We start from the raw sequence: 23,784 nt of genomic DNA, 5'->3' as shown, positions 1-23,784 counted from the left end.
GACGCCATCTTTGGCTATCTACGAGTGTAAGCAATCCAGAGCGGCAGTTGCATCTATATGCAAACCTGTCGAAGGATAAAATACGGTATCTGTATGTTTCCATGCCTGATTGTATCGCTGCGTATATCCAAGCAGGAGGAAGGAGACCTATAAGGTACGAAGATTGCTTTAAAATTATACCTTTGTTCCACAAGAAATCGTCCTTTGCTATGATATTGTAATCACTTATTATCATTGTCGTAAAGTACGTTCGCACTAATAAAGTTTCATTCGATTTCGGCACTTCCTTCTTGGCGTATAACTTTTTGTCAATAAGTGTAATAATTTAATATTATAACGAAAATAATTTTTAATGTTGCATGCTTATTATATCTTCTTGCTAATAATTCAGGCAAATGATTGTTGAAATGAATAGATCTATTTATGTAGGCCTATCAAAAGGAAACCGAATTATTTTTCTTAATATAAAAATCATTGGGAAGAATGTGTATTGTATTTTAATTTTATTTTATAGTAATTTATGTCTTGGTAAATAATTTTGGTACTTTTAATATTTTAATAAATGTTAAAATCTAAACATTTCATTGCTCAAGCTTTGTATACATTATACATACAAAGAGTTAATCTTAGTAGACCTAACTGAATTAAATATTACTATAGTTATATTGATCTATGAAAAACACCAAGGAAAAGAAATTTTATTAAATCTTCATTTTAAAATAACTTCAGCACTTTACTTTTATTGATAGATACAGGATTAAGTTGACTATAAAATATTGTATTTGTATATGTGAATAATTTTATACTGATCATTTTCAAATTTGTTAAAATTTTAAAAGTCATAAAAGCAAATGTTATTTTTGTTATTCTTTATTACATCTTTTTATGAATAAAATAAAATCGGTTAAAATTTTCTATTTCCACTTTCTCAATTTTATTGAGTGAAATAAATTTACCTCATATATTAATTCGTGATGAAAATGGGGAACTTCTAATTCTTGTACACATCTTTCAGCTTCTAAAACGTCTCCCGAACACAAATATTCTTTTAACAGTAATCTAATCTGAAATACATTTTCTTATTTACTTTGTTATAAAATTTATTCAATCAATTAAATTGTTTTTTTAAAATAACAAAACAACTAAATCAAGAAGCAGTTTTAAAACTTATATTTTAACTATTTTATAAATGGATTAGATNTATATATATATATATAAGGTCCTTAGCCTTAATTTATTTAATGCTTTATATAATCTAATATAACTCAATATTAGTCTATTTGATATTTTAGTCTGCCCTAAATTTTGGAAAATTCGATAATTCCGAATTTCCACGTTCTTTAGACAATAACTAAGTTTAATAAAACAATTATTTATAAAAATTCTGATTGATCATTTGAATTAAAAGATATTTAATGCTTAATTTTAATGTATATAATCCATTTATTTTTTCATCTTTCCATATATTTAATGCACGTGCAATCGTATCTTCGATCTGATTGAGTCACCGCAGCTTATAGGGTCTCGATTTACTAATTTAACTCTATCGATAACATTCAATTGAATATTTTATTCGCTTCGAACAGATATGTAATAGCAACAGGAATATTGACTCACGTCGTGTATCGGGGGAAAAGGGGAGTGACAATGAGTCACCTCTTTCGTTCAATGACGTCATAACGTTACCCAGCAAACTGTAAACAGTTGCTTTAAAAGCAGCATTGATTGTTCGTGCGAATAAAGAACCCACTTCCTGGAAGACATAAACTTAACAGTTCAAGTACACCCACAATAAACTAAAATTTCTTTCTCTAATCGCCATGACGTCTTCCGATAGGAATTCGCTTCAATTCATCTAAAAACTGTGCTTTTTGCATAATTTGAGGCCAAATTTGTTATTTATCACCGCGGCTTCTAGAGCGCGAACGACATTGTTACAATTTAACTAATGGCCCTTTTAATACACATTCGGAAGTGGCCACGTATTTTCCTATCCCTGGCAATTTTCTTGTTTTTCCGAGACGTCGACAGAGGGCAGAATTGTCGGTTATGCATCTTAAATTTCAACTTTTATGAGGTCAGTCTCCAGCGTGACAGATCCCCCCTCTTATTTTTTAATTGACTTCTTTATGGAAGTGAATAACTTTAGGTGAATGATGTCTCCAACCCAAGAAATTTATGAAATTACACATTTTCTACTGTCATAATTATTTTTTTTATGCTACTTACAATGCACTTTGTTTTTTAATGTATAGATTTATGGTTTCACTCAATGCCTATGGCTTTATAGTGACGTAACTATTTTATGAGATATTAATAAGCAATTTGTGATTAAATAATTAAAAAATATAAGTAGTTTTCATATATACATATTTTTTTTCCACGTGACGTATTTGTTTATCTTTTATGTTTCAATTTTTAAAAAAAATATTTTATCAATTAAAATCATAGTTACACATCTTGTTTTTATTAATAATAACAATAACAGACTGTCACTCTGAGAAAATCCTTGACCTTAATGCAATACTGTATTAAAAATAAGAAAAAAATGCCATTACGATAACATTTGTTTAAATATTACAGATAAGTTAAGGCATTTTATGGGGGTAATAACACTTTTTGTATATTAATCTGACAATTTTTGAGATTTTATAATTGATATTTTAAGAAAATGACTGCATAAAAACTAAGTAACTAGTTCTTTTTTTTAGTTTTATTTTAAAATTCGTAGAAAAATCTTCGAATAAATCTCTATCCATACTTGTGCATCTTTCAAGGAATTTCATATTAAAATTTCATCCATCAATATGATGAACGATACGTTCTTTAATGTTTTGAACAGTTCGAATTTATTCACCTGTTCAAAGATAATTGCAGTGCGGAATATTTGAAATTCCATTTGTTATAAATAATTTTTTGTTATAAATTATTTGTTAGAATATTTAGATCTACCCAGTACTGTTTATATATTTATTTATCTGAGCCACATATTTATCGAAGTGATAATGAAAGATACACAACTAATACGCCATAAATTTCAATACTACGTCGCATCGAATGATAGTGTTAATGAGAAAACATCCTGAAAAATAAAGTGGACAGGAAATCCAGTGTAGAAGCGATCGATTTAGTTCTAATTACCGGCTGTCAGCAGCAGCCTGTGAAGCCTGATTACTTTAATATAACACCTACTAAATGTGTCCAAACAACTTAAGGAATTGTTATTTAAAAATATTTTATTGTACTAGAAAATAATTCGAGTGAAAATTAATTTTAAAAAATAATAATAACACTAATATTTGAGTAGTCAAAACAATTTTTATTCGAGTTGCGATAGATGTATTTACAATTTTCATTCCAGAACGAAGAATAAATATCAAAGTAACGACATTCTCTTCGTATTCTATAATCGCTTTCTCTCTCGTTTTAAGTCATTTTCAGAGATTTCTTTTTAAAAATATATTAAGAAAAATAAATTATTAGTTTTGGCCACGATTTTTTTTCTTCTTATTTTTATTCTGGAGAAAGTACTCACCTGACTGGTCTAGGCATTTCTTTCATTAAGTATTCTGGCAGAATTCCATTTTTATAACACCTCATCACGATTTTTTCCAGAGAAATATAAGCGTGAGGGACGTCGATCCTAATATCATCCATCTCTTTATAAACGCGTTCAAAACCCTAAAAACGCATTTAACAATATTAATATAGTGTATTTAAACAGCCCATCAGTTAATCTAAATATTAAGTTTATAGAGTCGTTGTGAAATTTTTTCAACGACTTGTGCGGGGGTAATTACCCTACGGGATCTATACCTTTCATGCTAGCATGATAATCGATAATTTGCAAATGACTTATAATCAATAATATCTGCAAGAGTTGACTGTTTCCTATCTAAATTGATGGAAAAAATTTTTGTATTCACCGTATACTTACTTGTTTCAACTGATATGGACTAACAATGGCGCCGGTTGCTAATGACTGGATGAGTTTGTGAAGTAGTTCCATTGTTCTTTCTTCAGCATCTTCGATCATCATTACAACAGCCTAATAAATAAATCGAGAATTAAAAAAGTAATAATGACAATCTATATTTATTTTTATATCTATATAATATTTTAAAAAATACATCAGACTACATTATGTGATAGTGAATTAAGAGAATAGGTAGACAAGCATTTATTACCACAAATTATCAAATGACAAAAATTCGAACTAGAAACTATTAAAAAAAAATATATAAATATATAAAAATTATAGTATTCAAGATATCATTTTAAATTATTATTATTACAGTATTATTATTTAAAAATATTTTTGCAAATTCTTGCACTTAAAAAGTTCATACAATAAGTAAGATATAAATTGCAATTACATGCTAAAATTTAAAATATATATTAATTAAAAAATTCGATTAATTTTAAAACTTTTCATATGTTCATTAACAAGTATAAATATGTGAAAAAAAACGATATTTAAAAAATTAAGTCATGTACATGTTCCTTACCAGATGGCGCCACAACAAACACCAGCATTTTCATTAATTTAATTAATTAAAATAAAATTATAGAAAATTTGCTTTTTTTATATATTACAGAATATATTCGTTAAATAGATTTTATTTCATTATTTTTAGAAATAATTATTCCATTTACTGCACCAAAACATGTCTGCATTGTAACAATCTTTCAAACTATTCCTCCTACAGAAACTTTCCATACACTGGAATTCCTTTAAGACATCTAAAACATAATAAATATCTAACCATTGCAATATATACAGTGTGTATGAAGTGTATGAGTTTTAAAGTCAGTTAACAGTCTAAATTACACGAATAAGCTTTCAAAAGGTTTCTAAAAAGTTATAATTTAATTTGTTAGAGCTTTCTGTTGAGCAAGAAAGACCTCGACTTGAGCAATGTTTGCAAAATTTATAATCACTAAAGTATTTCAGTCTGAAAGCAATTAACTATTTACAGCGGTTTAACTGACTTTTGGGCCACAGTAAGATTTGGTTAATTAATTTATTTAACGTATGAAATTTATTGGGTTGCAATTTGAAAAAATTGTATACCTATAAATTCCCACTGCCTGTCTGTCCTTCTTTAATCTCGAGAACGGAGTTAGATACATGAAATTCGAGATCACATATGGAAATATTCGGACAGAAGGCTTAGGAAATAGGGAAATATGAAAAGGATAGAAGGAAATATGGAAATATTCGAAACCCTAAGCATTGACAGAAGGTCAGTGCTTAGGGTCCCGGAAGGTTTTAACCCGCACTGACAAACTCATTATAATATTTAAATATATCTCATTACTGAATTTAGCCAACTATTTTTAAATTATTTTCTGATAAATATAGATAAATATATAGGCCTATATAAACTGTCGCTATACTACATAACTGAATCGTTTCATAAGAAGATTAAAATTCATTTATATAATATTATTTTCTAGAAGTGTAATTATTTTTGAAGTTAAGTTATGAAATCAGAAAATAAATATAAATTTTAAAATCTTAATCACAAATTCAAATATTAAACAAAGTTATCTATTATGTAGGAGTGAAATTGCAAAGATAAATAAATTTTTTTTAAAAGATTTCTATTAAAAAGTTTTTTGTAATTAAATTGCAGTAAATTTATAGACGAAAAATTGAAAATAAGATATAAAATTATTATAATAAGTTTATAAATATGCAGTGAAAAACTTATTAATTACTTTTCGCATGTGTGAGTTTAAATTTTTTTACTGAAACAAAAACTTTCTTTAGAAAAAAAACGTGTGTCAAGTGTAGAAAAGTGTTCATTAAAATTTAAACAATGAAATAATTAAAAGAGATTTTCTTAAGCATTGAAAAAATATATAATTTTTTAACACGAAAGTTTATTTTATATTTTGAAGTCCATTCCATGTCCAACATGTTAAATTTAAATTGTATTAAATTTAAAAATTTTTAAAAATTAGCTAGCTACAACTAACATGAGGTCAATAAAACGTTTTAATTTTCTTGACATTAATATCAAATTTAACAAAATTAAAGTAATTTATACACATAGGTAGCCTAAACGTGTGTGTGTATAGGTAAGTCACGTGCGAGACAGTAACTACACCTGCGATCTTTATTATGAAACGCTCCATATTAAACTGTTTTGTTTTCGTCAGCGTTGCTAAATAGTTTACGACAAGCTTATTACGACAAATACTGAGTGATAAAATAAATATTATACTATACTGATATTAAACTGAGTGATGAAATAACAACAGTACTCATGAGAAATAATGCGAAGAATTTGGCAATGTTACAAATTAGACTTGGTGATGTCGTGGGCCAAACTACTCTTCTCGAAATAATTAAATACTGAAGGTTTATTTACTAAAGATAATACAAGTAGAAATAAATAAATAAAATAGAATGTTCATTATTATAAGACTGAAATTTGATTTTTCTCCCTAACTGTATGAACGGAATTTCAAGAAACGTGCTTAAGACGACAGTTTATACGAAAATATCCCGAATCATTTGAGCCTAAAAAGAATAATGTCTGGAAACTTTTTAATAAATAGCAGTCACGGTATCTGTGTTTAGCAAGAAATAGCAGTCATAACCAAAAAGTTATCTAAAGAATGAGCCGAGATATTTGGGCGCAAGCAGAAGAGAGTCCCAAGAAGTTTTTTAATTTTTTGGTAACTTCTTTATTACGTAACTTTATACTATAGAAAAAATATCTGTTTTATAGAGTAAATCATTTCCAATTATCGAGAAGCTTAATTTAAATAATACTAACGAAGACACTACACTTCGGAATCGATAATGCGTGATTAGTCAGTCAGGCGCTACCAACTAGCGACGTCACCAAACTCCTTGTGTTACTTTTCGCGTGCCCTTTTTTCGTTTGATCGTCCGGTATAAAACATTTGTGATGCATTTGGATCCTAGTTTTAATAATCTGATAACCTGTTTGATGTTCTTACGTTTTATTTAGGATTAATAAATTCTAATAATTCACCGAAATATACAAGGTATAACGAGCAATTATTTATTATGACATCGTCACAATGCCAGGATGCAATTTTTTGTCATATTTTTAATAATTTTTTAATTTAAAATATATGCTCTCCATCTTATATTAGTAGTGTCTTATCCCTTTACGTCATGCTTTTCCTGTTCGCATTAGTGTCATGTCGGTTATCTATCTAACTCCTTTCGGGGGAAAATTTTGAATTGAAATAACGTGACTTTCGGTGAAAACTGGAAGTTCGTACATAGTTAATTGTGGCCTTTTGCCTCTAATATTTTCATATCTGGTCTCGGCTTTTATCTATCTAATTTTGTTCTTGAGATTAAGGAACGACGGACAGGCAGATAGCTACATCATATTTTTTCACCTTTAATTTTATAAATCATGAAAATTAATTAACATTAAAATGATTGCTAAAATTCTTTTCATAATTGAAAACAAAATTGACACGATGATTTAAGTGAAATGCTATAAAATTACTTTATGAGAATAACTACAGTATTTTTTATTTCGTTTTAAGATTTATGACTCGTATAATCTCGTATATTATTAAATAACTTTCAACAATAATTAAAGCTACCGATTTTTACAGTAGGGAAATTCCAAATTCTGATAAATAGAGAAATCCACACATCTTTTAAAATGCGGTATATTCAGTACTGTATAAATTTATGGAAAAATGTATATTAAGAAAATCAAATCAAACTCCTACACTTATTTTCTTGAAGTAATGTAAAATACTCAAGCTATTAGATTAAGTCGGAATATATACATTTGGAAACGAGAAAATAACTAGATTTTTCGAATTTTTCTGTATTAAACTTATAAATATTAAAGATGCAATAAATTTGATTTTGCACGAGACTAGCACGAACATCTGCATCGGCGTCTTTGTCCATCATCTAGCGGCTGGTGGAAACCTCGCTACAGAATCCTATATCTTCCCATATCATTGGCAGGCGATTAGCAGAAGCAAATTTGCATGCACAGCGATGGCTACGCGTTTTGCTGCTAGAGTCCCAACATCGCCGTTTGCAGTTGTGCAGCAACAGAGAAGCCTGGATTATTTCGAATTGGCAACGTATCGTCTATAGCGACGAATCCTGGTTCTGTTCGCGAACGAATGACCACCATTTAGTGTGGAGAACTATTGATGAGTGTCTTTACCGTTAAGCGGCACATTGTCTCCATTGCTGGCGTGCTGGTCTGAAAATCGTATGACACGATTATTCCTAATAATGGTACGAGGGACTTTGAGGCACAACGGTATGTTTAGGAAACTTTGCATTCTTGTGCACTGCCTTTCATGGCAGGCTGCAAAAGGTCATTTTCCGGCAAGTTAATACTCGACCACCTACAGGTAGTGTTTCCCAAGAATGTCTTTGTCACGTTGCCACACATTCTCGGCCTCCATGTTTGTTGTCCATTGAGCATTTATGAACCGAATGGGACGCCATCTTTGGCTATCTACGAGTGTAAGCAATCCAGAGCGGCAGTTGCATCTATATGCAAACCTGTCGAAGGATAAAATACGGTATCTGTATGTTTCCATGCCTGATTGTATCGCTGCGTATATCCAAGCAGGAGGAAGGAGACCTATAAGGTACGAAGATTGCTTTAAAATTATACCTTTGTTCCACAAGAAATCGTCCTTTGCTATGATATTGTAATCACTTATTATCATTGTCGTAAAGTACGTTCGCACTAATAAAGTTTCATTCGATTTCGGCACTTCCTTCTTGGCGTATAACTTTTTGTCAATAAGTGTAATAATTTAATATTATAACGAAAATAATTTTTAATGTTGCATGCTTATTATATCTTCTTGCTAATAATTCAGGCAAATGATTGTTGAAATGAATAGATCTATTTATGTAGGCCTATCAAAAGGAAACCGAATTATTTTTCTTAATATAAAAATCATTGGGAAGAATGTGTATTGTATTTTAATTTTATTTTATAGTAATTTATGTCTTGGTAAATAATTTTGGTACTTTTATTTTAATAAATGTTAAAATCTAAACATTTCATTGCTCAAGCTTTGTATACATTATACATACAAAGAGTTAATCTTAGTAGACCTAACTGAATTAAATATTACTATAGTTATATTGATCTATGAAAAACACCAAGGAAAAGAAATTTTATTAAATCTTCATTTTAAAATAACTTCAGCACTTTACTTTTATTGATAGATACAGGATTAAGTTGACTATAAAATATTGTATTTGTATATGTGAATAATTTTATACTGATCATTTTCAAATTTGTTAAAATTTTAAAAGTCATAAAAGCAAATGTTATTTTTGTTATTCTTTATTACATCTTTTTATGAATAAAATAAAATCGGTTAAAATTTTCTATTTCCACTTTCTCAATTTTATTGAGTGAAATAAATTTACCTCATATATTAATTCGTGATGAAAATGGGGAACTTCTAATTCTTGTACACATCTTTCAGCTTCTAAAACGTCTCCCGAACACAAATATTCTTTTAACAGTAATCTAATCTGAAATACATTTTCTTATTTACTTTGTTATAAAATTTATTCAATCAATTAAATTGTTTTTTTAAAATAACAAAACAACTAAATCAAGAAGCAGTTTTAAAACTTATATTTTAACTATTTTATAAATGGATTAGATATATTATTTTATTTTTATATAAAAATTCAAAAGTATCTTTTCCAGTACCCCTCTAAAATCTTTTTTATGCATCTCTGAAGACATAAAATATTTTAATAAATGGTTTATTAATTAAATTTCGTATATAATTAGAAATATATTCAATACATTTTTTTAAAATTCGGATTTATTTAAAACGTTTCAATCTCAGTTTTTAATTATAGGTTGAGAACTTCGTCTATTGAAGATTAAGATTTAAGACAAAGACATTAAATAAATTCAATTATCAGCTGGTTATATCTATCTGTTCTTTAACATTTTCTAAAATGTCGGTAGAAATATTTAAATATTTGAATATCTAAAATATAAAAAAATATTAAACTATTTTAAATCTTAATAATTAATTTTATTTAATAGATAATTCAATTTTTTAAAAAATTGTATTGGAATTAATAACATAACTAATATAATTTACATTTCAATGATGTTAAATAAAACAATTTTGATGGAATAAATTTATATGAAGACATTTTAAGGGAAAGTATTTTTTTTAATTCTTATTTAACTATTTATATAAATGACTATACTCTAATTTCTTGCATTTTTCTGTATGATTCATCACTATTTTTCTCCATACCTTGACCCAATTTGTCATAAATGACATGGATTTTTTTTTCTTTGTAGAATTACTAGGAATTCCAAATCAGTAATTATGTGAAATTTTATAGTATCAACTAGTTTAGAATTAATAATATAATATAAGTGAAGAAAAAACATCATAAATGTAACAAATATAGTGTGATTTGTTTGACAAGAAACCTGATATTTCTAATTGCCCTAAACAAGCAAATATATTTTAAACCATCGATCATCTTGAATTTTAATATTTTATAAGAGAAATGAAATATTTTTGATACTTTTTCATATACTATATGTAAAATTTACAAAATACTTTATACATGTACAATTTAACAATACAAGGCACTCTATAATAAAACTAAAAATAACTTCAAATATAAAGTCATGTAATAGATTTTTTACGTTGATTGCTAATAAGAATACCTCCAAGAGATTTTAAGATAATAAGAATTTTAGATAAATACGTCAGCATTTAAATAAACACAAGTACTGTAAAATTACGCTAACAAAATAATTATTACTATTTTAAATAACATCACTTTTAGCTGATATAATAATTGGATTTATGAGTTAGGCAATCTTTTCATTTGAAATTATTTTTCATTATTATAGAAAAACTAATAATGATCTAAAGATAAAAATATATTGTTTTTCATAAAAAAAGTTAATCATTTTATAGATTAAATCCATTGATGTAGAACAAGTATCTGAAAAACTTCAGAAATAAAAATAGCATTGAAGGATTATTTTGTAAATCTTTTACAAATTATTGACAAATATAATTGATAAATATTAATAAAAACTAGTTTTTATTACAAAAGATAAAGATTTTGTTTCTTTAAATATATCTTTTGTGAAATTAAAAATTAATAATTGATAAAGCTTACGAAATTCTGTATATATAAAATTTAATACAATTAAACTGAATTGAATAAAATTCTAAACTTGGAAGCACTGATACCTTTTTAATTAGGTATTTAATAGGTCTCATTCCTCCTCCAATTCCCCATATGTTATCTAATCTCACCAATCCATGTTTTATAGTTAAAAGAGCTTTGGCATGTTCGAGGGATGATCTGTTTAAGAAATTACAATATAATTATTTAATAATAATTTATTTTCGAAATAAAAATATTAAAAAATTCTAAAACAAAAGACTATATAGTTACAAAAATGAAGACTAATACAAAAACATTTTGAATTCTTCCACACGTCCATTCTGGATTCTTAAATTTGTCTTTTTCCAAAATATTTTCATAAAAATTATAATTTTGATTTAGATATATTTTTTACAATATACAAATTAAAGTTGCTATTTTTATTTTTATGTTTTATTTAACGATTAAATGAAATCACAATTATTATAATTTTACCATTTATTACAATTATTTATTTTACAAGTGATTGACATTATTAGTGACTTATGAGATCGAATAAAATTGTAATGTTTTTAAAATAATAATTTCTACTAGTGTAAAACACTAGTAGAAATTATTATTGCAGACACGTCTAACAAGTAAATTATATATTTAGACGAAAGTTAGAAAGAGTTTATAACCTATAATATGATAAGTTTAATCATTAAAGTTACAGGAGGATATGAATATTTTAAAATTAATTTTAAGTTATTAAATTAACACATAACAGCACATAAAAACAAAACAAAAAATTACAATTTTCTATCTATATGCCTTTATATACATATCCTCTGAAAATGCAGAAGAGCTTGAAATTTAATTTATTTAATGAATTTGAGTACACTTAGGGACCTTGGAAAAGTAGCTGGGGATTTTTCACCCGTCTCGAAAAAACTGAGGTGTCGGTAGCGGTTCCTCCCTATAAATTATTTTCACTAATAAAAATAAAGTCTTTAAGACTACTATTTTATTAATAAAGAAACATTCTCCACGTATTTCATTTGTTCAAAATAAGGAAATAAATAAGGGCATAAGGGGCTTGCTCAATCATCGACGACCCTGAGTACACCCTACCTACACTGTTTTAAAGTTTAGGTTAGTGAAGGAGGGAAAAAGATTAAAAATATTTTTACAACAAAATCTAATTCTAATCAAATTGGTAAATTTAAACAATTAAAAGTACAAAAGAATAATTTATAGATAGCTAATTCAATACGAACAAATTCCAAAATTGAGAAAATTGGTCTAAATTGATAAGTTATTGTAATAGTTATATCTTCATATTTCATGTAATATGTCTAAGATATATTGCATTTAATTTAATACAATAAAAAAAATAAATATTATATGTTCTTTTTTTCAATCAATAACGAAAAGTAAATTAAATATATACAGTTTTTTTAGGATAAATAATTTATAAGATAAAAACGAATAGTGATTGGAACTTTAAGGAAACATTTTGTTTGAATTAATAAAATAGAAAGTCTGGTTTATTTAGACTATCAACCTAGATTTTTAATGAGCTTTAGTCATTCCATTTTACAAATACCAATTTGATTTTCTCTATAATACTTATATGTTTTTAAATATTTAAATATTTTAAGAAAAACCTGCAAAAGTATAGTTATTGGCACAGTTGGCATATGCTAAGACAGTGATTCTTATTCTTTTCCCACCTTAAACACCTTATTCTTTTTGCTATTGATTTCCATCTAGCCTACATTTCTCAGTAGGTTAATGTACGTTTAGATAGTATTTTATATTTCATCAAAATTATAAAAAGGTTCTGTTCCTAATTCGTATGACGCTGAAGAGTATTCAATTTCGTCTTCCTTGACCTAGCAAATTGATATAAATACTGATTCTCCTGTAGAATGTCTGGAATAGTATGAGTGTTAAAAACTCATCAAAAATGAAACTTTGTTGCACGTAGAGTAGTGAGTTATAATTCAACATCAAAACTATTTTTCTAGGTATTGCTTGATATTTCGGGACTAAGATCGCAAAGAGGATTCACTAACACAAGTGCAAGCGTTAGTGGCAGCTCAGTTACTCTTCTGTTTCTTTTGAGGAAAGATTTATCTTCTTAAGATTATTTTTTAAAAGGATTTTTTAAAGAAATTCTTAGATGCTTCGGAGTAGGTCGTACTTATTCTGAGGAAAGCCTTTCTCCGTACAAGCGATGATCCATTTTTTACTAATTTTATAGGCAGGTCATTTAAAATTGCATTCAAAGCCTATTCTAATTGTTCTGCTTTATGAGACTTTACTTCCTTTTGGTATTTTAATTTCAATAAAACAAATACAACTTCTGAAATAGAAAAATAGGAAGTGTTAAAGATCTAAACAAACTTCACAATTAGTCTTATTACAATAGAGGTTAATCAAAACAAAAAATAGGCTAGCGTAACTGTACCTAATGCTATGCCTACATGTCCAAGAATTTAGTTTACTGTAAAACTTTTTTTTTTATTGTATTTCGGTTTTAAACACAAAAATATAAATGTATAATGAGATTAAGATTGTTTGGTATGTGTCATTGTGCCATTGGCTTCATGCCAACAACTAGTATTTTAAAACTGTTGTTTACTGTTATAACTGTAAAAAAATGTTATTTTTTAATATATAATTTTACAGGAATTGGCAAAGGGGATGCCAATTATTAACAAAATGCGTTTACTTAGTGCAATAATTGGAAAATCCCATTTTTAGAGGTCCAAATAATTGGACCTCTAAAAATGGAAAGTGCAAAGTAGACTTAGGAAAACAACCATAATTACACGAATTTATGATCGTTTGGGTTAAATATGATGGCGTAGTTATGATCTTAAATCGAAACTAAATATGCATTTTATTATATGAACACTGTATTTAAGAAAAAAATAAGAAAATATTGAACTTCGAATAGTCAATTTACTTGCCTGAATCAGTTGCCTCATATTGTCGCTATGAATAGTTTTCTTTCTTTTTTGTTTTTTAAATATCTCATACTCAGAAAAGAGATGAAGGAAAGATAGACTGTATCTGTGATTTACAGATCTAAGCTCTTTAATATTTTTTCTTATTTTAAGAACGGATATTTTCAGAGTGCCAATCACTCTCTGTTTTACCATATAAGAAGTTCCTTTTTATAAAAAATGATCGAGAAAACTCACCTTGCATGATTATAGTTTATAATGTCTATGAAATCATAAATAAATCTCGGAGGCAAACAATCATCTGCAATGGCTCTAGCAATAAAATTTCCTAATATCTGTGATAAAAATATATTAAATATTATAGTCAAATCACAATTTGAAAAAATTATAAAATTATCTGTGTTGATAAATGTGAATATAATCATAAAGTTTTATTTACGTACTATAGGAGCGTCTGGTGTGTCTAAAATTAAATCTGGCAAGCATAAAAGAAGCTTATAAAAAGCTTCAGAAATATGTTTTTCAAAAATATGTAACCCATATAGATCTGATATTAGAATTGAAATCATTTCACGCTGAGAATGTTTTCTTTCCATTGCAAGAATAACAGCCTTTTGTATGAGTTCGTCTTGCTTGTTTTCCATCTGCATGTCTTCTAATGATAACTATAAAATAAGCAAAAGAACGGTAATAAATATAAGTCTACATTGTGTAAAAATTAATTTGAATTTTGTGTAAAAGTTAGGTCATAAAGTTTATCACAAGAATTTAAGCTAAGTATATTTTTTTTAATTAAGATATTTCTTATGAATACGACAGTTTCAATTCTCAGTTTTATGAATTTGCAGTTAACACTGCTTTTTCTGACGTTCGTATCTTATTGGTTGAAGAAAGTCTGGCATTAGAAACTAATGACAAACTATTTCTGTTAAGATATGTCAAAAATGTTTTATTTATACCTAGTACAGATATGTACTGTATTTGCTATTGTATTAATAAAATACCGTACCTCCAATCCTATTAACGTTTACCATGTAGGAACCTCTATATCTCGAAATCTGTTTATCTCGAATTTTTTCCTCGCTTCCGTGAGTTTCGAGATAGACAGGTTCAACTGTATATATTTAATACTGTATGTCTGGACGTTGTTTGATCAGTTTGGCCAAGTCGAGTCACGTTACATCCAATTTATTTTGAGTTCTATCTTATTCAGATATAGTTTATTTTGAAGAAAATGACATCAAAAATGTTAAAAAATATCTGAATCGAATCGAAATTAATTTCAATTAAAAATTCCAGTAACGATAAGTATAATTGATACTGTACTGTACATTGATTTAAAAAACTATTTAATGTTTTGGGTTAAATACCAGTAATTATATTATCAAGTGAAGCATCTGTTTCGAGAAAAATTGTTTTGAGATATAATTGAGATTAACACTTATCTAAAACTAACAAACAAAAGCTTGTGTTAATAATAATAAATACTGTAGTATGCTCAGTTTCTATGTACAATATAGAAAAAGTAAAATCAAGCTTCATAAGATCGTTTTTTATAACTTTTTTAAACTCCTACCGCATTGTGAGTGCTAAGAGGGCTTTCTTTTGCAAGAGATCATTATGGATTCGGCCAGATCCACAAGTGAGCGAATGGGTGATAAGAAACAGCCTCGATGTAACCGGACGGACTACCCTGAGGTTTTTCGACCTAAGGAATTTTTCAGGGTTCTAATTATTGTTATAACAATAACAATAATAATAATTATTATTGTTATTGTTGTTGTTTTAAGAGAACTCGCGATCATAGTTGATTCCGTTTTTCTCCTCTCTCTTAAGGCTGGTATACACGGTAAGGAAATCCTCAAAGGATGTGCTTAACAGACGAAAAAAAACTCGGATATAACTGGCTGGATCGAACATAGTAAGTTACAAAACTTATTAAAATATCTCCCAACGTATAAAGAATTATTTTTATTTAAAAATGGATAGATAGAAAAAAAATCACGGTTAATCCTCAAAGGATTTCCTTACCGTGTATACCAGCCTTTAGACTGTTTCCTTTACAGGTAAGCGAATAGAATTAAAAACAGAAACAAAAATTATTATTTCAATTGTTTGATTATGTCGAATGTCAATAAACGAAAAAAAAGTTACGTTTTATACTATAATTATTGTATCAAATATATGTACGATTCTATATTAATTTAAACTGTTTCGCATGATATTAATTATGGTTTCAATTAATATCAAGATGATTTTAACCTATGCTATATTTTTCATGATAAAACCATGATGTAATTCGGCAATTGTTTAGAATTAATCTAAAAATCGGATTAATACATGTTTATATTTATAAAACCACGTTGAAATTTCGAGAATCTTTGTGATCTCAACATGGTTTTTAATAAGAATGCACCGATAAGCAAAATGGCCGATTACCGATTAATCGGCCGATTAGTGTTAATAATTTATTGCATTAATAGTGTGAGATCCTGGAGTTAATTATACAGTTAATTATAATGTGGAAAAAAACCCATTTTTCTCCACCTGGTATTTCCATCTCCCTTGGGTCAGGTAAACAAGAGACGATCGAATATCCTCGCAAAATCAACAATCTCTTCCTTTGTTTCTAAAATAAATCTCAACACTTAATTGTTGATGCATGGAAACTTCGACATTGTTTAAAAAGCTGAAGTGTTTCTGTGTTTAACATAAACAAAATATATTTCTTTAACCGCTAGTGAAGATCTTATTGCCGTTTTTTCCCAACTCCGTCTCGTTGAGTTGGCTTCCTGTGTATCACGACTCGATGTAGTGAATCAGGTTCGTTGGAAAGCACACCTCCAAACTCAAATTGAATATATTTACAGTTTATTTACAGTCGTAGAAAGTACAAGTTAGAAAACATAGTATATGTACAGGATGACCATGCGTGGTGACTCACGTGCCAGATTGGGAACTAATAACCTTTGGAGAGACCCCAGTCGGCTAATGGAGTGGCTCAACTGCACGGTCGGCGCGGTCTCTGCACTAACCCGTCCTTGAGATGATTAACAGAGGAAAACACTCTCTCTACGCTCAGCGGGCTTCCCAAGTGCCTGAGACTACTATGTATCAGTCTCTTGCCCCTCCTCTCTCGTTCGACCCGCAATTTAAGGGTTTTTGGAACGGGGACTTCCGACCAATCACAACCCTTTTTTATGCCCGAACAGCTTACACTCGGGTCCGCCGTCATCCGACGAGGGTGAAGCTTACACAAACGTCCGCCACTTGTTTACGTTCGTTTGTTTACAATATGGCAAATGTACTACAGTCTGACTGCAGGTGGGTCCAATTAACAAAGCCGGCGCTTCCTTTGTTTTCCCTTGTTTACAAGTCAATACTTTACAAGTGGTATTACCCGACCGCACATGGGTCCAATTGACAAGGTCGCGCCTCTTTTGTTCCCACTCTGCTAAAAGGTACTTTACACCGCTGACACTGTATTTGGACAGCAACTACAAACAATTCTCCTTTTTTAAGTGTAACAGCCCACTGGTTGAAAGATGATTTTCAGCAGGAAAGAGCTGTTTTGCAAATTGTTTCCTTTGAAGGTTCCAACACAGCTACACGAATCAGTGAACAGTTAAAAATTGTTCTTGAACAGTATAAGTTGGCAAGTGATAAGATATTCTTAGTACTAAGAGATTCTGCAGCAAATCTGGTAGCTGGAATTAGGAATTGCAACTTAGAAGCATTATCATGCTTTATACATACGCTGCAGCTGACACTAAACGAATGCATATTTTCTAAACAAGATGTGAAAACTATAATCACAGTTAATAGAAATATTGTCACACATTTTAATCATTCTGCTGTAGCTGTAATCAAATTAGAAGATTTGCAAGAAAAGTTAGATTTGCAGAAACACAAATTAATTCAAGATGTTCCTACTCGCTGGAATTCTACATACTACATGTTGGAACAAAAGGCCCTTGTCACATATGCTATAGATAATAAAATTCGTACGTTGAGCCCATATCAGTGGTCTCTCGTTGAAAAAATTGTTCTACTTGTAAAACCATTCAAAGAAATTACTGTGGAAAACCAGCAAATGAGAAGCCACTTCATCTTCAATAATTCCCACAATAGAGACCCTGAAATTATTCTTATCAAAAGCAAAGATCAGTAGTTCCTTTAGTGGCATTAATACCATAACAGAAGAACTAGAAAATCCAATAAAAAAATTTTTTCAGCATATATAGAAAACAAGTCTTTATGCTTGTCATTTTTATTAGATTCAAAATGAAATTTCAAAAAGAGGATATGCTAGAGGAAATCTCAATAAGAATTAAATTCTGAAGCTTCTACTTATGGAGGTGGTCAAGATGGAGGCGAATCTCTAAGTTTTTCTGATTTATTTGATGAATTAGCTTCTGGTAAACGAAAGAATGAAGAATAGCATGTTTTTAAAAAGAAAGAAAAAANATTGTTAATACCTACATGTTGAGTACACTAATGGTGTTGTTTTTTATAGTCTTCAAAGTATAGTAGAGTTTAAATAAGACAGTCTATGTCTGAAGCGTGAAGAGGTGAGATTAAATATTCAACCTGGTATCTGAAATAATTAAGTATATAGAGTATGATTCCCGTTCGGAAAAAAATACATACAGAGAAGGAATTTTTTAAAAAATGGTATGTTGTGTCTTACTTGTATATACCAAAGAAATATACTTTTATTTTTATGGTTTTAATTCATATGTCGGGTTATAATATGTATATAATTGGTTTTTATATGTTTTAGTTGACTGAGGAGGGGCAAAAACGGAGCCCGAAACGTGTATAGAAACGCGTCTCAACAAAAGCTGGAATAAATGAATGAGTTATGCCATGTGTTGATTACTGTGCTACATTGCAGTTTTTTAAACAGAAATTTATTACTTTTTATTACTAACATTGTACGTAACATTCTAACAAAAATACCAAAATGTAAAATTGGCAGATTATCGAAACCGATTAATCGGGAAATGGCCGATACCGATTAATCGGCGAAGTGGCCGATACGGCCGATTACCGATTACTTACCGATTAATCGGTGCATCCTTAGAACTTTTTAATTTTGTCGTAAAAAGTATTATGATTCACCAGTGGCCGACAGGATAAAAACCACCGAACATTGGTAACTGAATGTGGGTTCGCATCTCACCAAAAGACTCACGTGAAGTTTTCCGGATTTTTTTCACGTTGGTAACAAGGATCAGTTTTCCATAGAAAGTCCTCCCGGGAGGTATCGCCTCTGGCAGATCACCAATGTTTGTGCTGTTTTATCCCGTCAAGACAAACCAAACCTCTATAATATGTGAATTATGGAAAATAAATAGAAAAAGTAGTGTAAAATTAAACAATTATATACTTACAGCAACTTCTGTTGTATCACCATGTTCAAAATATTCTAATAATATTATAGTGAATTGTTCGTTCGCAACTTCAGTTTTTGATTCATTCTTAGTACGATCAGTTTCTTCCTATTAATAATGACCAAATTTTACTGTGTTAATGTATAAATGTATTTAAAGTTGAGCATAACGTGCAGATTATTACCATTAAATTACAGCAACAATCACAAGTTGTTTTGAATATTGGTTTCATTAAATTCATTTCACAATTCCAAATTTCTTCATTTGTACGGTCTATAAAAAAGAATAATGTTTGCATAATGTTCATTCGATCTTCTCATAATAAATTTCTATAATAAAATATTAAATTTAACATATCTATTATACATTATTTACTTTACTTCGCTGCAAAAGACGAAATTTCGCAAAGAAGTAAAAAGATAGTATGGTTCCAAACATAAATTTATCATACTTGCAATATAGAATTTAAATCATTTAATTTGTGTTTCATTACATATTAAACAATACCAATAATTCAATTTTAAATTATTTCATTACTATACTATCTTAAGAATATTTTGTAAATTAAACGAAATTGTTGTAAAAATTAATACAATATGGAATGCCTTTCATTCAAGGGTGTAGTTATAAGTTAAAAAGTTCGAATCGACTGGCTATGCAGGCGTCACCGTCTATGGAGTTTTGTATGGGCAAAGTGAAATTTTGATGTACAGTACATAGTCTAAAGTCTAATCTAGATGTCCAAAAAATATAAGTCCTTACCCTGCTTAAAAAAATAGCAGAACAGAGTCCTGCTGGCACGACTACAGCTCTACTTTCATTGCATTAAAATTTGAAAAAATTGTAAACCTATAAATTTCCACTGTCGTCTGTCCGCTTGTCTGTCCTTCCTTAATCTCGAGAACGGAGTTTGATGGATAAAAGACGAGACCAGATATAGAAACCTTAGGGCAGGAGGTCCCGATTAACTATATACGAATTTAAGGTACAAACCGAAAGTTAGATTATTTCAATTCAAAAATTTGAATGGAAACAATAGTCATGCCAGTCATCTATCTAACACCCGGAAAGGTATTACGGTAGATCAGTGTTTCTCAACGGGGCGATATCGCCTCCATGTGGACGTTTTTCCATGTTGATGGGGCGATTAGTAACAATTTATATTTTGGGGGCGAAAAACAATTTTCTGGGCGATATAGTAAAACATTATATTAAGAATAATTAGATATTTTATTCGTTATATCGTACAATAATTAAACAAATAACATTATACTAGTCACTAGTCTATTCAATGCAGTACGAATTTGGCGTTAGTCTTGACCCTAGGCATCGGAATTTTGAAGTAAAAGGGGCGTTACTACGTAACGGTTTTATTGAAGGGGGCGATGATTCGTTATAGGTTGAGAAACACTATATTAGATAGATGACCAGCACGACTCTATTGTTAAAGGAGCGAGCCATTACTAATTTGAGGTGGAGAGGATATATTTTAAATAGGCTTACCATAATATTTTTTTCTCAAACCGGGCAATTTTGAGAAAATACTCGCAACAGAAAACAAAGCTTACTAAGATAAGTACAGTATCTATGATTGAAAAGGCTAAATAAAGAAGTTATTAACAAAAAACGAGTTAAAAGCAATTTTTAATAACTCAACTGAACATATATTAAGAAGTTATTAATTGTACCTTTAAAATACGACAATATATTTGAGGAAGTTCCTTTCCGCCCCTACTAGGCTTACCTTTTGTTTCGCACATTTCAAGTGATTTTTAATGTCCGAACGCCTACCACGAGTTACTGAAAATTCTAAAAGAACAGTTCACATTTCAATTTGTCAATATGACCCCAAACATTTTTCATAAACAGATAATCCTTTTTTAATTCATCGTTAAACACAAGGTTTCTTTTTGGCATTTTGGAGATTAAATTAATTTAATTAATGTACAGTACAAAATAACCGCAAATGCCGACTAGCAATTCGACCTCGACTAAGATATAACATGCTTAACAATGATGTGTAAATGTCAGTTTCAGTGTTGCCAACGCTAATTGAAACAAAATATCTAAAATATGAAATAAAAATATCTGGATCTAATAGGCTACTACATGCTATTATAAATTCTGTAAAATATATCTCGATAAAAAAATAAATTATCTAAGTTCATTAGGACACATACTATAGATTTTGGAGGAAAACATCTAGACAACATTAAAACTACTTAGATCTAGATACAAAATTTTTAGAATTGCAACAGCGAGTGTAACAGAGGAGACATTTTACTTGTCAAATCGCTATTTTACTCGAAGCCTGCACTGTTTTTACTTCTTGTATATTCGACACTTTTACCAAATAACCGAGACAAAATGACACACTGGCCGGGACACGGACACCATCAAACCGAGACAGTCCCGGTCAAAGCGGGACGTCTGGTAAGCTTAATTTTAAATGAAATAAATTAAAAATATGATTAAAAATTGCATCCCGGCATTGTGACAATGTCACAATAAATAATCGCTCGTTAACTTTAACTTTTTAAAAATATTTTTGAACTTTAAGTTACTTTTATTCATTTTAATTAATATACACTAGAATCTTGGCAAACTAGCCATTTCTTTCACACAANTTCGAATTTTAGAGCTTGATTACATTATTTTATATTAACCATACTTTATCAAAAATTAGACTTTTATTACTATTTAATTACTAAAACAAATATAATTTTAATAATCATAATATTAATTTATCTTACTTAATAGTTCTCAAATTTACAAACTTTATGATATCTTAAAGCTTAACTATACTTAATTATTATAATTATAATTATAAAAATTTAAATTTTTTGAACAGAATTACACTTGAATTATATTTTCATTACTCTTTTAATTCGACATTTAAGAATTAAAAGAAATTAAATATTAAATAAATTACGAAATTAAAACATTAAAAAATAATTACTTTTTATAAAACAAAATAAGCCAAATTATTCTAATAAAAATCGAATCGTTTGTCTAAAATTTACATTTTAATTAATTAAGCCTAATGTAACCGAACTATTCGGTTTCGATTTAAGCCAAATTTTAAATAGGCATTAATTAAAATCTTACTTTCTACACGAATTTTCGAATTCATTTTGAATGCTTGCTTAATTTATTTGAAATATGAAGAGAATAGTTGAATAAAATAAGTGAAGTTTATCCTTTCTACAGCGAAAAAATACGAAAATCAAATCAAATAAATCAATCTTCCGATGCGTTCGATTGATACGAATTTATTTTTCAAATTTTTAAGTTAATTTTAAAATAATAAATTTAAATAAAAGCGATTTTTTTTCTTAATATCAATTTAATTAATTAACCGTATTAAATAGAATTATTCGAGGATGATTGATTTTTTATTTTCTTTTTTATTCTAACTGCCCTGTAAGGAAGGCCCTTTAATGCCTAACGTAGATTCATAATGACAAGCGGTCTGTTAGCGATGGCCGACATATACGGGTCAACTCATCCTTGAAAAGTTTCAAGTCGATAGGAATTCGAACCCGAATCCTTCAGAGCGGCACGCTAGCACGCATCTAGGGTATAATTGACGGCAGTCGTGACTCTACCATTGATTATTTTATTAGTAAACGCACGATTCAACCCTTTAAATACTACATAGTCTGTCACTACAATACTTATTACGAGCTGGACTATGGGCTTGTTACATGCTGGTCTACCTCAATGGAGTAGGCCAGTATGGTTGAGGAATTGAATGATGCTGGTGATGGATTGCATAAAACTTGATTTGAATGTGTTAAACTTTGAAAAAAATTAATTTTAATTAAAACATTTTTTTCTTTCTAAGTTAACAATGCTTCTGTCATGTAATGATAAAAACCCAGCAACGAGTTGCATAACTTTCCCAACTATTATGAGATCTTATTTAGAAAATAACTTTTATAGTTTTAATTACAATACTGTATAATGTAATAAAATTGTGCATGGCGCCATCTCTTATGAGATTTTGTTATAAAATATTTCTTTATTTTTTATTTAATATAAAACGCCAAAAAGCTTAATTTGGAGGGTAGAGATGAGTTTTATAAGAAAGTATAAATGTTAATAACGAGTAAAATTGTCATTAAGTTGATTTAACTGGAGATACACACGATCCCTTTTATCTTCCCACCCCCTCGACCTTTCACCACCAAATATTAATAGAATCAATGCCCCTCCTGTTTCGCTTAATATCTCAGGATAGGGTAAAGAGATATTAAGCGAA

General features: G+C 28.9%; 1 protein-coding gene across 2 annotated transcripts; it reads right to left on the bottom strand.

The window, feature by feature from the left end:
- Positions 1-3,306: 3,306 nt before the first annotated feature.
- Positions 3,307-22,781, bottom strand: LOC111629093 (programmed cell death protein 4-like). 2 transcript variants are annotated; one of them, XM_023372956.1, is made up of 10 exons: positions 22,629-22,781; positions 19,705-19,793; positions 19,521-19,628; positions 14,568-14,789; positions 14,362-14,459; positions 11,251-11,365; positions 9,428-9,535; positions 3,938-4,048; positions 3,536-3,681; positions 3,307-3,447 (listed from the first exon to the last, which is right to left on the bottom strand). In XM_023372956.1, exons 1-10 carry the CDS (start codon positions 22,651-22,653, stop codon positions 3,438-3,440), a joined length of 1,032 nt encoding a protein of 343 aa, XP_023228724.1. In that variant the 5' UTR covers positions 22,654-22,781; the 3' UTR covers positions 3,307-3,437. The 2 variants fall into 2 exon arrangements, with proteins under 2 accessions (XP_023228724.1, XP_023228725.1); XM_023372957.1 differs by lacking the exon at positions 22,629-22,781 and adding an exon at positions 22,378-22,402.
- Between the last annotated feature and the right edge of the window lie 1,003 nt (positions 22,782-23,784).

This window comes from Centruroides sculpturatus, unplaced genomic scaffold (assembly GCF_000671375.1).
Source record: "Centruroides sculpturatus isolate CEXI.00-Female unplaced genomic scaffold, Cexi_2.0 scaffold411, whole genome shotgun sequence".
Lineage (NCBI taxonomy): Eukaryota > Metazoa > Arthropoda > Arachnida > Scorpiones > Buthidae > Centruroides > Centruroides sculpturatus.
The sequence above is the reverse complement of the archived record's forward strand: the minus strand, read 5'-3'. Positions and strand labels throughout refer to the sequence as shown.

Bases quoted from the DNA above. Each gene is read 5' to 3' on its own strand.
- LOC111629093 (XM_023372956.1), bottom strand. From the start codon at position 22,653: ATGAATTCGAAAATTCGTGTAGAAA. The intron at 19,629-19,704 runs GTAATAATCTGC...CATTATTAATAG, and splicing joins ATTGTTGCTGTAATTTAATG to GAAGAAACTGATCGTACTAA. The intron at 3,682-3,937 runs GTAAGTATACGG...ATGCGTTTTTAG, and splicing joins GTCCATATCAGTTGAAACAA to GGTTTTGAACGCGTTTATAA.